Source organism: Pagrus major, chromosome 3, assembly GCF_040436345.1.
Source record: "Pagrus major chromosome 3, Pma_NU_1.0".
Lineage (NCBI taxonomy): Eukaryota > Metazoa > Chordata > Actinopteri > Spariformes > Sparidae > Pagrus > Pagrus major.
In genome coordinates, this window is record NC_133217.1 from 21,249,542 (window position 1) to 21,266,729 (window position 17,188).

Below are 17,188 nucleotides of genomic sequence, written 5' to 3' on the forward strand. Positions count from 1 at the left end.
ATAATTTTTTTCGTGGCCCTGGTGACTTTTGATTGGTGGGACTTCAGCACACAGCCAAGTGCCTGTTCTCGGCTGTCCTCCAGTGCCACTCCCCCCTGGTTGTCCTGGTAATCCCACTGGACAACCAGAGAGAGAGAGGGAGGTCAGTTGGCCAAGTTACGGCAGGTTCAGACAGGACGCCGAAGCGCAGCGCTCAGAAATTCTCGCGCGAGCCACGGCCCTTCTGTTCACACCAGACACAAATTTCTCCGCGCCAGTCGGCAAACAGCTCTGCTCCTCAGCTGTTCTGTAGTCACACTTGGAGCTGTTTTTTCACCATAGGAAAGTAAATAACCGCATAAAATTACAATGCCATGTTTTCCTGACAACTGTAAATGTATGTCCAGGGACTACGGATGGAAAGTAGCTAGTAAGCTAAATCCGGTACAAAGCATCTTCTCCCATCTCGAGACTAATGTTATTTTGTACATTGTCCCTGATACAAATAAACTTATTAAATAAAAATAAAATAAATGTCCACTTCATAGTAATGAGTAGTTTTCTGTCAATCGGGGTGTTTAATTATGGAAAATAGCTTTATCTTGAAATTTGTTTTATTTTGAAAATTGTCTGGATTCTCTCGTTGTTGCTTTGTTTGACTTCCTGCCCGGCTTGACACATCCGGCCGTGGCACGCGAAAAAAATAGACCAGACACCAAAATGATCGCTGCATGGCGCGCGCCGGCAGCGGAGCAAACCGCGGCGCTTCCTATGTGAACGACACCATTGGTTAACATGGGCACCGAACCGAAAATGGCTCCGCTCCTCGGCGCTTCGCAGCTAATCGCGGCACTTCGGCGTCCTGTCTGAACCTGGCGTTACTGTTTAATCGGACCACAAAAGAGACAAGAATTAACATTAATCCCAGACAACCAATGAACATAAGAAGAAGATAGCACGCTAGATAGCTAATTCTTGTCTCTTTTCTGGTGTGATTTAACAGTGAATTAATCGTGGTTAATCCACTGTCCCCCCTCCATCTGATTGTCAAGCAGGGCTACCATGGCACCCAGGGGCGTGTGGCACTTGAGTTGAGGACAGCCGAGAACATGCAATTGGCCGTGAATGCAGATCCCAACATCTCTTGATGTCCAGTAGACTAACATTACCAGGGCCATGAAAAATATTATTATTTCCTTACTGTTTGTTCAGTGGTTGTCTGGTGTCAATTAGGGGTCCACCAATATGGCTTGTTCAGGGCTGATACCGATTATTTGTAATCGAGGCGACCGATAACAGACATTTGGAAAAATTTTGAATTTGATATAAAACTCTGACACAAAGCTTCGCTGAAATGCATTTAAGTATATGTTTATAATTTAGTTTTCCAAAACATGAAAGTGCACTTCAGAATAATATACTACTGGAATATAATTACTAATGCATTAATGTATTCATCCCTTTAACTGGTTATGGGAGAGCTCATATTCATTTCTTTTATACTGCTGAATAGCTTAATCTATAACAGTGACTCAATTTAGTGGCTGTTTTTTATTTTATATTAATAATCTGAAATATACAGTATCAGAAAATGCAAATACTCAACTAAAGTACCATTCAAGTACCTCAAAATTGTACTTGTACAGTAGCCTACTCAAGGAATTATTTTTACCACTGGGATTGAGACACCTTTGATACAGTTTCATTACTGTATGTCTCAAGTATCTAACAACAGTATCCTGCAGAACTGCACCTCTCTAGGGTTACAAGAAAGAGTAAGACAGCTTCAGGACTCCTCAGTAACGTTGCAGCAATTAACTTATTGAGACTGAGAATGTGACTGGCCCAGGCAAGTGCAAGAAATAACGTTATAGCCTATCATTCCTTTGCGAATCAACAGGCTAAATATTGGACCAGTTAATGAACTTGTTGACATCAACTAACGCATTCAAATTAGCTCTAAAAGAGTTTACATTAGTATACGTTATCATTATGAGGGCAGGACATTAAGTGAGACCACAGAAGTGCATACAGACAGAGAGGCAGTGGCTACAGCCACAAAACACTGATATGCTGGATACCAGAGCCGATAAGCGGTCAACCCCTAGTGGTGGGCTGCGGCTCCAGAGGATGAGTGACCCAGAGAGGAGCAGCAGAGGACCTCCAGAAGACCTCCTCCCTACCTATGTACCCTTCATCATTTTTTGTTTAGTTCATTTGTTCCTTCTTCTACTCTTCATTTCATCTCTTTCTCTCCCTTTTAGTCACGTTTGCCATCTTTTTGTCATGTTTCCGTTCTTTGTACCTAGCATACTTTCTGTGATCAAGGCTTTTTGTGGTGACAGTGTGTGACCCACCTGCTGCCTGGCATTTGGGCATCAAGCTTGTGTCTATCTGTGTGCAGGCTTTTTGTCAATCTGCCTGAGTGCAAAGTAGCAATCAACAGGCTAAATATTGGGCCAGTTAATGAACTTGTTGACATCAACTAACGAAGATAGGAACTGGCCACAAGTGCTGCCACTGTCTCTTCACTCTAAAGCCTCCACTGCAAACCACTTAGTCTCCCTTCTGTGTCTTCTCAGGGAGATTAGACATGTCTCAAAGGTAGAAAATATCAACCAACTAAAGGAACAAGATAAATTTAAGACCTGCTCCTAATATCTCGTGTGTGCTATGGAGAATTGGTGATTAGAACTCTGTGTGTGTGTGTGTGTGTGTGTGTGTGTGTGTGTGTGTGTGTGTGTGTGTGTGTGTGTGTGTGTGTGTGTGTGCATACGCGTGTGGAAATGTCATAAGAGAGTATATGCGTTAGACTGAGATAATCTAACAAGTCCTGCTTGCATCTCAAAGGTGTGCCAATCACAGTAATTTGGACAGTGTCAGTGCAGTGCAAGTTGTGTGTTCAAGTGGTGAGTTTATGTTGTGTGTGATTACGGGCATATGGGAACATGGTAGCTGATTATGTAACTCTATATATGTGTGTTAACTGTCAATGTTTTCTGTGCTGACAGTGTTGTCTTGTTATTCAATTAGGAAGGCACTTTGAACTGAGGCTGTATATGAAATGTGCTAGAAATAAACCCTATCTTATTTCAACTATTTCAGGGTCAGACTCGATACAAGTGCCTTGGGTAATTGTGATGCAGTTTATAGAGTTACACACACCAACAGCATATGATGCAAGTCATCTTTCCCAAAAAAACAAAAAAAAAACTTTCTGAGGTTCTTTCTTGGTTCACAGTACAAAAACAAAAAGGCATCCCAAAAGTGTTCTAGGTCTTTGAGGGTTAATATGTTTGTCAAAATTAAAATTGTATAAACTTTTTTTCAGTGCAACATGCTGCACTGACATCTAGAATAGCTAAACTGTTATACTGTATACACATGTTCTGTCTTCTCTGTCTGTCTTGTGCTTTTTAATTAGTTCAACAAATAAATTAATAAATGGAGGGATTTCAAATTTGTGATCTTGTTTCCAAGCAGTCATGCTCACTCAGCTTATAATGCTGAAACAGGATGATTATTCCCTCCTCAACCTCTGTTACAAGGTTGTGTTGTTGTATTACAACAAGAAAAAGAATAATAACTAGAAGGAAAACACAATACATGTCCCTCAAGTGTTCTAAGATGAGGGATAAAGTCTAGGGTGTTTTCCCACCTCAAATCTTGTTAGAGGGAGCACCCATTAGCTCAGTTGGTGGAGTCGGCGTCCTGAGTACCTGTCCCAGTAAGATATTTCAGCGTGCCAGCATACACAATACCAGGACCTCCCTTGAGTGGAATGCAGCCATAACTAATGTTATGAAACACACTGTGCTTTTGCTCTTTGACATCTAAAACATCTGCTGTGATTAATAAATAGCCATACTTAAAGACACGGCACAGCCTCCAACTGGCCACATCCGACACCATTTATTTGTACGTCTTTGTAGTCTCAAAATAGTAAGTCATAGATGCACACTTAGAATCACAGTGTTAACAATCATAGTGTTGTACTTGGTTGGACACATGAAAAGTAACAAAAGTGGTTGACATGAAGAATGGAAAAAGAGAGCTTGAGAAAGAAAGTTCAAACCTTGCTCTCACACCGCCACATATTTGACCAATGGAATGAATAATGAAATGAGCATGATTGTCAGATTGTCTGTTTTGGAAAGTTACAAAAATCGATGCCTCTACGTTTGCCTCTATTCCAGTAAAGGAAAGTGCTGTGACATAGAAGGTGAGCATTTCATTTGTCATTGAAATTGTCATTGAGAAGTATTTGAAACTTAAAATGATAGTGCTATCACCTTTGAACCTGTATTGGTAGTAAAGAAATTATGTATATTACATTTAAAATATTCAACTACATTAATCTGGTGTTTGCTGGTAGTGATAATCAGCCTAGGGGCACATGCTGTAAATGAGCAAATGTACTGGCAGAGAAGTTGGTTGTTTGAGGTCAAAGTTCCCGTTTTAGTAGTCATGACAAATAACTGGACTGTTGCTGTGCCGATTTTAAGCATGAATCTTTAGCTGCTCTGCATATATTTACACAGTTACATATTGGAATAACTCCACAGCTTACCTTCGTGCACGGTCACCCCACAGTTGTCACACTGGATGATCTCATCTGCATCCTCGCTGTTGTCACCCAGACACACACAGCAGATGAGGATGTGCTGAGTGCTCCAGGTCTGGGACCGGTCCAACAAGGCATCCTGTGGAATCAGGAAACAGAGCTACAGTAAAGCCCCTTATCCCCTCTCCCTCTGATCTGACCACAGATCCAGTAACTGGCAGTTAGTAAATCCCACATACAATGCTCATGGACACTGTGCTAAGTCGATAACAACAAAGGCAGAAATTCTCCTGGAATTACCCTGATACCATCTAAACCTCTCAATGGATTATATAGTGACTTTGTGACTCAAATTGTTGTTTGGTATTATGTAGTAACATATAAAGGTGGCCAATGTGTAGACCAAATACCTAATTCATCTGCAGTGGTTTACATAACTAGGACAAGGTGGAAGACTGCATTTAAAAGGGAGAATAAAACTTATCTCCAAGTATGTGTTTGATTGACAGCTGAACCAGTAGGGGTGGGTCCAAGTGCTGTGACATAGAAGGTTAGCATTCATGTCATTGAAAGTGTCATTGACACTTAAAATGATGCAATCACTTTTGAACTTGAACCGATAGTAAAGAAATTATGTATATTACATTTAAATATACAAGTACATTAATCTGGTGTTTGCTAGTAGTGATAATCAGTCTAGGAGCACATACTGCCAACTTTAGGGGGAAAGCAAGTCCATCAAGCAAAAATGTACTGGCAGAGAAGTTGGGTGTTTGAGGTCAAGTTCACGTTTTAGTAGTCATGACAAATAACTGGACCATTGCAGTGCTCATTTTAAGCGTGAATCTTTAGCTGCTCTTCATATGTAGGGATGGGAATCCCAGAGTTACTCACAATTTTGCCAAACTTAGTGTATGAAATCTTGGATTATGGCCTAAAACCTGTTTTGACTTTGGAGTCGGCATTAGACGATATAAAAATGCCATTAATGATTAGGGGTCGACCAATATAGCTTTTTCAAGGCTGATACTGATGCTGATCATTAGAAATCAAAGAGACTGCAAACCAATATTTGGGACCGATATTCATTTGCAGTTAAATTGACCAAATTTCGAACAACCACTGATGGAATTAACCTAAATACTATTTACTCAAGTACTGTTCTTAAGTAACAATTTCTGGTACTTTACCTGAGAAATTCCTTTTTACCCACTGCTTTATACTTCCTCTCACTACATGTATTTGGTACATTTAGTTTTCCAGTTACATTGCAGATTCAGATTATTATTATTAGAAAAATGCTCAGTATCGGCCCTGGCCAATTATCTGGGCCAATATTCAGCATTTTTCTAATAATAATAATAATAATGATCTACTCCTTTTAACGATAGTATCCAGATAATCATCAAAATATGCTTGAAACTCCTGAAATGGCACTAAAACATACTAGAATCACTTTACATTACATTTTGTTAATACACCTTTTTTTCCCCTTTGTTTATTGCATCAAAGATAGGACACATATCTTATACAGTATACAAAAACATTCATATATGTATTTTTTTATGAAAATCCTAAATATTATCCCGTTAATGTAAATTTACCATAATAAACTTAACCTAAATGCTTTTGTCCTTCCATACCTTTGACCACTAAACTCTAGGGTACTGATTCTTCGAGAAAAGGAGTATAGCAAATATGTATGTTTGTGCAAAAATCCGACAACAACATTGAATTTACTTTGAGCTAAACTGAAGTCAGGTCTTGTGAGAATGGAGTTGCACTCACCTCGTTGCCCTTTCCTTGGGACATGCTGTCATTAGTCAGCTCTTCATCAAACGTACTGGTGCTTTTGGCCTTCTTCTTGGGCTTCTTCACCTCTTTTTCACTATCACTGCTACTGTTGTTGTTGTCATCACCGTCTTCCTTGTCATCGTCCTCATCGTCATCATCATCGTCGTCATCGTTATCATCGTCATCATCGTCATCATCGTCACTAGCACTGCCACCCTCCTCTTCCTCAGTCCCTCCTTTCTGAGCAGCTGCTTTGCCTTTCTTCTTCCCTCCTGTCGGTCTCCAGTCATTATCATCCTCACTGTCGTAGTCGTCCATCTCATTCAGCTCCTCCATGGTGGTGAAGTCCAGCAGTGGGCGGTTCCTGCGGAAATTCCATTTCTTGGGCTCAGACTGAGACTCATCTGTGTTAGCGCTGGCAGCCCCCAATGTTGAGGTAGATTCAATGGCAGCAGCTACAGCTGCAGCAGGTTCAGGCTCTGGTGTCTTCTTGCTCTTGCGTCGGCTTTTGGGTGGGATGACAGCGGGGGTGTCTTTGGTGGAGCTGTCTGAGGAAGGCTGCTGTTTGATCTTGTCTTCATCTTCCGTTAAATTGTCCTCAGCAGCCAGAGCTTTGGCCTCCTCCTCATCTATTCCATCGTCTGCAGAACCAGCGTTTTCCGAATCACTTTCTGACCCAGCAGCGCTTGCTTTAGACCCTTCTTCATCACTGCCGTTGCCTGTGCCGTCTGATCCTATCAGCACACAAAGCAATGACAACAGAATCGATAGAGAGAAAAATAAGGTCATTCTCAAAAGGCATGGTTGCTGCACTATAGCATCTGTAAGAACAGTCAAACTGAATTTAAAATTGAATTTTGTCAAGAAACTATGTTTTGACTTGTGTACTTGTTTGGTCAAAATTCTTGTAATCACTAAGAGGTTTAGACAAATGAACTTAATTTACTGTAGTGGCAGTGCCCCCTACATTGGTGCTCCACAGTGAAATTAATTTTTGGTAAAGACTGATTTCGGTCCCATACTTTGGTTTGAGCAATATCTGTAAGGGCACCACTAAAAGTTTGTTTTTCATTTTAATTCCAACAGCCAGTTCCCTTTCAAACTCGCCATGTTTCAGGGTCCCACGATGGGAAATACTCACTCAGTGGTATCCTCAGAGAAGGACAGTGGTTGCAGGTTATGTAAGCTGGAGGCTTAGATATTGTTTCCAATAAAAGTCCAACAACTGTTTTATCCTATTGGAAAATTTAACAGTGTGCACAATAGCTTTAATATCATTAAGGTGCCAAAATGGTGCAAGGACCCTCTTGAAATGCAAGGAATTACTATTCATTTTCTTCACATTCTCCTTCTTTCTTTCTTTTATGCCAAAATAATTCGCTTTTTTGAGTATCTAAACATTAACTAAAGCACCCGTCATCAGAGCAAATGATCACCAGTAGGTCTCAGATAATCAATAAACCAAGAACAACATGGCCTTTGCCCTCGACCAAGAGAACAGTTCAAATCTGACTGGACTGATCAGTTTTGTTTTATTTTATTTTACCAGACCACATCACTGCTTAACTGTCATGCTTAATATAAATGCAGACTGAAGCTGTATGCAGAACAGAGAAGCTTAAGCGGCACGTCAGCACTATGCATGCCGCCAGTTCCAATGCCAACTACCCTACAAAAGGTCAGTGTAAACACAAAATAACAAACATGCTAACATCATACAAGCAATCCGTTTCTACTATGAATGAATCAACATCACAGAAAGAGAGCACAACAGTTGCATCATTGCACGTTTTGTGGAGTCTTGCTGAAGCTAACAAGCCATTGCCTGATGTGGAGTTGACTGAAAAGTGTGCAATTGATATGCCTGGCGAAGTTTTATGTGGGTCTGGGCGATATAACAATAGCAATATCAATGGGCGAGATGTCATCAATAGCAATAAGAAAATAGTAATAATAATACATTCAAAGTAAATAATATCGATAACATGCTCTATAGCTTCATGTGTATGCATTAAATGCAACTTGACAACAGATAGCTTTAACTCCCTGGCTTATAAACAGCCTATCATATCCCTTGATAATGGAGCGTGCCACGAGTGACACGCAAACAGCCAATCATTTATCAGGTGTGTAGTTAGTTTACACCATCGCCATGTGACTGATAACAACAGAAGCGGGAGTCAGAGGCATTACTATGGACTGCAGTTCTCACAAGACCAGCCATGCTCTGCCTGTAAAACTATCAACTCACACAGTAGTAGTAATTGAAATGCAGGGAATTATTCTTTCTTTCTTTCTTTCTTTCTTTCTTTCTTTCTATGCCAGAGTAAATTGTGTTTTTGAGAGACTAAACATACTCAAAAACTCATGAAAGTTTGCACAACATTCAAAAGTTGTGGAAATTGTCTTGGCCAGAGAAGACAGATGGTTTGAAAGAGGAATAAAAAATCCATCTATGTCAAACTGGAATGACCGTCTTTGAACAGAGGAGGCGGCCTACAACATTACTTATCACCCACCTACAATGCAGTACTGAGTTCCCTCCCCAACAACCATTCACACCTGGGCTCACCTAGCCCTAGCAACCCACATGAAGGCTGGTTGGGTCAACGACCCACAAGTGGCCCTAATGACTCTGAAACTCAGAGCTCACACGTGTCCTTAACAACTCTGTAAGGACACTCCCACACAGAGTTTAAAAGCCTGAAACTCCCCTCCAGTTAGTTAGAACTGAAGAAGCCTCTTGGATGAGAGGTGAAACGTCTTCAACAAACTGAAACAAGTCCAGTTGCCTACGATACAGCACTTAGAATTAAATTAGTCCAAATTAATTTTGAACCATTAGAGTGATTGCCATCATATGTATGCTATATGCTGAGAAGCAGGCAAGTGGAGGACAGCAGAGATGTCATACCCCCTTTCTCATCCCATGTCTTGTCAGCCTCTACATCTGTCCCTATCAAATAAATAAAAAAAGCCTTTTGTTTATTTTCATCCTAATGAGAGTAGTCCATTTTGGCTGTGGGGGTGCTAACCGCAGGGGGTTCCGAAAAAGAAAAACCAGCCGGCTGCAGCAAAAAAATTGGCACAGGCTCAACTTTTGGAGAAACACAGCCCGACATCACAAAGCAGTGGCCAATCATGTTAGCTGCCAATCAGACTTGCAGCATGAGTGAGTACAACCACAGTGGAGTGTACGCTTGCGTCATGTGTATTAACTCAGTTTGGCATTGTGAACCAGTTTAAAATACACGTGGATGCCGACAATCACTGTAGGACTGGCATGTTTCACCTACTTCCTAGAGGAATGACTGCAGATCATAAGCAGAGTAGAACAGGTCAGTAGCAGGACATGCCTAGCATGGCTAAATGCTAAAGAGGGACACAACGCACATTTCTCTGTTTAGCGTAATGTCTCACTTGTGATCACTCGGTTTGGTCTTGTGCCCCAGACACACAGTAATGATCTGCCAGACATCCTGGTTGCGTACTATTATTGTTAATCCATCAAACAATCACTAATAGCACTAGCATGCTAGTAGCATATCAACATAGCAGCTACTCCTCTCTGCAAACTGATCAGGGGGGTTTCACAACATGTCATAAACACAGCCCATGGAGTGGGCATACCACCGCACCACCCTGCCGCGTTTAGCCTTAACATCAGATTTGGTCTCAATGTACACCAAGGCTGTTTAAAAGGGACAATATGCAATTTCTGCCACCATGGGCTGTATATCAAGTTTCTAATATATATTGATACATTTTTAAACAAAATATAGGACGATATGTCGTTTATATCGATATACAGTTGCAGTCACCTTGATTTGACCCTAACCTTAACCCTCCCAACCAAAGGCCTTTCGGCTGCCAGCCGACTGCCAGCTGGTTCCCAGATTATTCCCAGGCACTGGGAGTCCCCACCTCCTCCTGGGGGTTCCCCTTTTTACACGTCCATTCATTCATACCCTTTAAACCTAAATCTTATTCTTCTACTCCATTACATCTCAGAGGCAAATATTACACTTTTATTCCACTTTAGCTTAGTTAGCATTAGCCCTACTGGTTACTATACTTAGTTTATTTACATTTTATATCAATAATCTACAACAAAGAAATCGACAAGAAAGTCGCAGTTTATGTACTGTAATGTTGTCTGCTGACTGGAGGTGGAGGGGAAATGTACTGTACTTCATAAATGTAACGTTACAGAGAGAAGAGGGGAAAAGAAGAGAGAGGGCCGGAGTCTCTGGTGAGTGCTGAGTTCTGACTTCAAACACACACACACACACACACACACACACACACACACACACTCAGTGCATGCCGTTGCTCGCTATCTTACGGCTTATGTAGAGTGAAGTGATCTGGCTGTTTGAGGCAAATAAACACTTGCGCAAATAACCATAATAAACACAAATGATTCTGTGGTCAAACTTACTTTGCTTGAGGTGAACACACCATTAAACAACCACCATTGCTGATGAAAATCTAACATGACTCAGGCACAAATGTTCACAGATGAGGTAATGTTTAGTTTAATTCCCATTACGTTTTGACTCGTTCACCAACTTCCTTCATCACTCTCTGATCCTCTCTTGGAAGTTATAGCGACAGATACCAAATGAAATGCACCATTAAACTTGTGGATTTCTCTGGGTGTGAACATTGTTGGAGACCTTTACGGATAATTTGCCAACTCAACATAATAACAAAGGTCTAGTTGCTTTTAGACATTGTAATGCTGAATTCTTACCCATTATATCTTAGAGGTCACAAGCCAAAAAGGTTTCATACTGGGGATTGTACACAATGAGGGAAGCTTCAATCGTCCTGCGTCGACCTTTATGGATATTTTCTTTAATTGTTTAATTCGGATGTAGAAAAATGGTTCAAATAAAGATTTAAGTCTGCTAGACACTGTTCTTACCTGAGGCATCTCCTACTTCAAAGTCACTGTCATCTGAGCTGTCATAGTCCAAGGCATCTAAGAGAGAGGCAGCAAGTGGTTTCACCTGCCGGCGCTTTAAACTGCGGTCCACTGAAAAGGGACAGTTACAAAGAAACAAAACACAAGAAAACATAGTTTGAGTAAGATGTGACGTCCATGCGGCAAGATAACAGATTTGGATTTAGGAGAGCTGTGACAAGCTGCACGAAACTATAAAAAAAACACCACCGATACAAAGCAGGTAATCAGAGAAATCTTAATCTGTGCCATGTAAAACCTGTAATTCAATTTTTGCCTAACGATGATTACTCCCACACATTGATATTACAAGCAGACCCAAACGCAATGCATCAGATTGATGACAGCATATAATACAGGTTAATCAAAAGACTAATTCTGTCATCCTCTATAAATACATGTATACAGTGCCTTATCAGAAAACTAGAAAACTCACTAAATACTAGAAGTATGAGGTTTAAGCTAAGGATGGCTGTGTTTGGTGAAAGGTACTTTAGATGTTCACTGAAACTATGAGTCAAATTTTTATTACATCACTTATGTAAATTCAACAGGATATGTGAAACATTTAAATCACCAAGGTCACTCTTGATATATTGGCATATATCTTAGTCCAGGTATACAGTGCATTCAGACCCCTTCACTTTTTTCATATTTTGTGATGTTGCAGCCTTGTGGTAAAATTGTTTAAATTACTTTTTCCCCTCATGACTCTACACTTAATACACCATAATGACAAAGCAGAAACAGAATATTTGGCAGGTGATGAGCGCGCTGCCTGGTTTCCTCCAGACATAACGCTTAGAACAGTTCAATCTTGGTTTCATCAGACCAGAGAATCTTGTTTCTAGTGTCCTTTAGGTGCTTTTTTGCAAACTCCAAGCAGGCTTTCATGTGTCTTTTACTGGGGAGAAGCTTCTGTCTGGCCACTCTGCCATATAGCCCAGATAGGTGGAGTGTCGCAGTGATGGTCGTCATTCTGGAAGTTTCTCCCATCTCCACACAGAGATGGAGCCAGAGTGACAATCGGGTTCTTGGTCACTTCTCTTACCAAGGCCCCTCTTCCTAAGGCCCTTCTCCCACAAGGGCCCAGTTAGGCCAGGCGGCCCGCTCTAGGAGGAGTCCTGGTTGTTCCAAACTTCTTGCATTACAGAATTGTGGAGGCCACTGTGCTCTTGGGATCCTTCAATGCACCAGAATGTTTTTGTAGCCTTCCCCAGATCTGTGCCTTGACACAACCTTGTCTCTGTGCTCTGCAGGCAGTTCCTTCGACCTCATGGCTTGGTTTTTGCTCTGATATGCATTGTCAGCTTTGAGACCTTATATAGACAGGTGTGTGCCTTCTCAAATCATGTCCAATCAATTGTATTCACCACAGGAGGACTCAGTCAAGGTGGAGAAACAACTCAAAGATGATCAAGAGAAATGGGAGGCACCTGAGCTAAATTTCAAGTGTCAAAGCAAAGGGTCTGAATACTTAGGTCAATGTGATGCGATAAAAATCTGTTTCTGCTTTGTCATTATGGTGTAGTGAGTGTAGATTGATGAGGGAAAAAAATAATTTTAAAGATTTTAGCATAAGGCTGCAACATAACAACATGTAAAAAAAATTAAAGGGAGCTGAATACTTTCTGAATGCACTGTGTTAGACTCTAGAGGTTATCAAGAGTAACAGATTTTGATTTATAGTTCAGTACTGAGTCTTTCTTAAACTTCCTCAACATTGTTTGCATTAACAACAACCTAAATCTGCATCAGAAACTTGTAGGAGAAGACACAATTCGCTAGTTCCCCACATGGTCACATTTTAGGGGGTGCATGTCAGCTACAGTTTTAGCTTAGGAGGCTACGTATGTAGGATATTAAGCTACACCATGAACCATTCAACTGTAAATCAAGCTGTAGTGGTATGCTGCTGAGTTTCTCTTGCCAAATGTCACTTCTGTTCCACTGGCACGTCCCACTTCTATTTAGCTAAAACCAATTCTTACTTACATATGCCACCAAGTATTATGACTTGTCAGTTCTTAGTCCAATGCCACCAATGACTAGCAGTGCAGTCCTATTGTTCTACGGGTATAAGGCACATGAAAACAGCGCATCTCTCATGTTCCGTTCTCATGTTCGCAATCTTACACTTACTATTATTACTTACCCATACAAACTGCCATTTCTCGAGTTGAGAAGCAGTCGAGCAAAAATCATTTGTTTAATTCATGGCACAATTCAGATTGGACTAAAAGATTATTTGTTTCTCTCCTTTCACTACCAAATGTATTTTTTCTGAAATAAAGCTCTATGGTGGTCCACCAGAAGGGGAGGGACTTCACTCCCCTACTGATAACAAACCGAACTGTGATTCTGAGATACCAATTTTTACACAATACTTGGCACCGGTCAGTGGAGAAAAAGAGGCACAATCTTGTTCTAGTCCTATATATAAGGTGGATGGCAGCTACACAACATCAAAGTGGCATGCCAGTAACTTTCAGAATATGACACTAAACCGAGGGTGACACAACATCAGGATATGCCAGTGGATAGCAGTATCTGGCAGTCTAATGCTGTGTTCAGAACAAACATGGCGCAAATTATTTGTGCCACAAGACTACAAAGTCAATGATAAGACAAGATTAGACGCAAATTTGCGTCTCATCGTCTGATGTCTGGACATTCATGAACAACAATGGAGAGGATAATAATCACTAATCGTGGCCGTTTGTGGACACCAAGAGCTGTATGAGGAGGGAAGTGAGCTAGAAAGTAAGACTACCTGGTAAGTTTTTGAAATACATCTCAGCACAGCAAGGTATAGCTCTTATCGGTCCGGACTCTGTTCAGGGAACAAGCTTGTTGTTTGCTTGTCGTCCGGCCGACAGACCTGACAAAGCATGAATTTAGGCTTTTTACAAGGCAGCATTATTAGCGCTATTTCAGCTTCCTTTTGAGTTGACCTCGTACAAGTAATGCAACGCAACATTCCATAACCAGTAGTGGCATATGTCAGTAAGAATCAGTACGTAGCTATGGAAAGAGGTATGTGCCAGTGGAACAGCAGTGTCATACCAATAGTGAACAGTGACAACCCAACAGTGGGTTGAACATGGGTTCAAATCTGACCTGTGGCCCTTTGCTGCATGTCATCCTTGTCATTACCCGATGTGAGTGGCTGCCCGATGTCAGTGGCGCATGCGCAAGTACATCCGCCATCTTGGACAATTAGGTATGGCAACGTGACTTGGACAAACTACATACAAAGCTGCAGGAAACGCAGAAATTTGTTAAATTGGTTTAAGATTGATATTTGTTTGTCCGATTTGTCTGACCCAGAAGTTATTGACTTCTTCGCATGTTGCGCTTGATAAGCATGCAGCAAATTCACCCACCAACAGTTCAGCGTGAAAGAAAGTCTGAATAACCAGAAGACAAAGACTAATTTGAAACTGGCAAGACACATGCAGGGATTTCCACCACACTGCAACAGTCGATGCTGAAGTTGGCCTCTGATTCACAGCTACTTATTGAAATTTTCCAGTCCACATTAAAAGTGTCAAGACCCCTATAGATGGCGTTGGGCAGTCATTTATCAAATCAAGTTCTCTTCAAGTTTTTTTTTTGCTTTATTACATTTTATTTATTTATTTATTTATTCTATATAGTAGGCCAAGTTCCAGTTGCAAGGTTTATCTTTACTTATTAAGAAATAAAATAAATATAGTAGGAGTACAGCTTTGAGTATACGTGTATTTGTGTATAGACACGCTGCCCCCCACCCCACCCAAGCTGACTACTACTTCCACCCAGCTGGACATGTGTGTGCACTAGCAGGAAACACCCATAGTGGCAGCTACACTTTGATCTTAGCACCACTCTCATTTTCTTCTCAGTTTACCATTATAGTAAACTTGGTTAGTCTGCTCCCAAAACCTCATTCTAAAGTTAAAAGCAGCCTACATATTTGGAAATGCTAAACTGCTCTAAGTTGTGTGTTAGAAGTTACTTATACAGCTTTTCTGCTGTTCATGAAGCAGTTTAACTGAGCTTAAACGTAAACTATTGCTCTGCTGAGTCAAACCAAGAACTGCTGGTGCAGAGCGCTGCATCAGTTTGGGTTTGGGTTTTGTTCATCCTCCTTAAAAAAAGATCGCCGCCATTAATGATTGTTTACATTTTCCAAATGCACTCACAACCAGAGAATAAATGAAGCAGCAACAACAGAAACGTGAAGTACACGTTTATTGGGATTCATCCCAAATGCTTTCATAACACGTAACTCTGATGCAGAAACTGGAACAAATGTGAGAATCATGAACGCTCCTCACCTGCACACCGCATTTGATATTAGCAACTGTGCATCGCTGCACCTCTGCAGCTAGCAGCAGCTTAAACGTTAGTAAAGTATTGCTCTTTCGGTCACTAGTTAACCACAGAAACTCTCTTGAACATAACATTTTAGTGTGTACAGTAATTCACCCATACGACCTCACATGTACTACAGTTGTGTCCCCACATCACATTCTTGTCTGCCAAGCAAGGTAGCTGTTAGCTAATTGTTGCTAGCATTAGCTGCAGTGTTTCGCGTTAAATTACGGCACTATTACGAAAACCCCTAAGTCTGCTTCACGTAGATATAAGAACAGAATTAAAAGTTGAGATTCCGGTTAGATTGATAATGACAGAATTAGCAAGTATCAAACGACAACAACCATCATTAGCATTATTAGCAACGCCAAGTGCTAGTCACAAAGCACAGCTAGGCTAGCGCAGCCGACTAGCTACTGATTAGCAGCAGTTGGAGCCAGCAAATAGCGTTAATAAATCGGTTCGCCGGTGAACGCAGTTTAACAAAACCGTGCTGTATCTAAGTAAAAAGTGACAACATGGAAAGCAGCACTCACTCTGTAGTTCGTATTTACTACAAGGAACGAGGCAGCTCTCCCTTTAGCAGCATGTTCGGTGGACAATGGACAACAGCAGTGACGTAAAGACGACTGGATGTTGTTGCCATGGGGACAGTTGAGGGTACAGGATAGTTAGACAAAATGAATTTAAAAAAACGGGGGATAAATGTAAACATAATGTATTATTTAATCAGTTCGTTTCATACTTTATTTTATAAATTGCACACTACATTGGTCTCTGATTGATTTGATCTGACTTACTGTAGCCTATAACAGAGCTAAACCAAGAACACTGTTACATGCATTGTAAATAAAAACAAATGAGAAAAGAAGCAAATTACTGTCATTGAAAAGAGTTAGAGTTAGAAATTCTAAGCCCATCTCTTCACTGTTTTTACTTTAGTTTGGCATTGGTATGCTGGACAGTAAAATACAACCACTGACCAATCCAAGGCAATGCTAAGTGTCTAAGTAAGGTGTTTTTCCACCCTGAGCCTCAAAAACAGCTTCATTGCTGCTTATCACTGATTGCCCATGTGTATGAAACTCTACTGGGGGGGGGGGGGGGGGGGGCGGGGGGCGTTCCTCCAGAATACATTCCCTTATATTTACATCTGCCAAGAAGGTAATGTTTTCACCTGTGTCCATTTGTTGGTTGGTCTGTCAGCAGGATTACACAAGAACGACTGAGTGGATTTACAAGGTCATTTTTTAAATTACATGGGTTTGAAAAGCAAAACAATGTTTGAGTCCTCTGAGGCCTGCTACATCTGTTTTCGAAAATGGAGTGTTGATGATGAATTGAGGAGTCTTATGGCCAGGGGAATGAGTCTGCTCCGTAGTCTGGTGGTATGGCAGTGGCTATATCTGTATCTATTGCCAAAAAAAAGAAAAGAAAAAAAAAAAGCACAGCTAGGCTAGCTCATAAACAATATTTGCTGTCAGGAGTTCTACCCTAATTGGCCAAGAATAGACCCCATT

At 41.0% G+C, this 17,188-nt stretch overlaps 1 protein-coding gene across 4 annotated transcripts in view; it reads right to left on the reverse strand.

The window, feature by feature from the left end:
- phf14 (PHD finger protein 14) overlaps positions 1 to 16,293 on the reverse strand; it is a 121,305-nt gene extending 105,012 nt beyond the window's left edge. For all 4 annotated transcript variants that reach the window (XM_073463080.1, XM_073463079.1, XM_073463082.1 and 1 more), the window contains exons 1-4: positions 16,205 to 16,293; positions 11,268 to 11,378; positions 6,332 to 7,071; positions 4,550 to 4,682 (exon numbers count right to left, since the gene is read on the reverse strand). In XM_073463080.1, coding sequence (XP_073319181.1) covers positions 4,550 to 4,682; positions 6,332 to 7,071; positions 11,268 to 11,378; position 16,205 — 985 coding nt within the window. In that variant the 5' untranslated portion in view covers positions 16,206 to 16,293. The remainder of the gene's footprint in view (positions 1 to 4,549; positions 4,683 to 6,331; positions 7,072 to 11,267; positions 11,379 to 16,204) is intronic.
- Between the last annotated feature and the right edge of the window lie 895 nt (positions 16,294 to 17,188).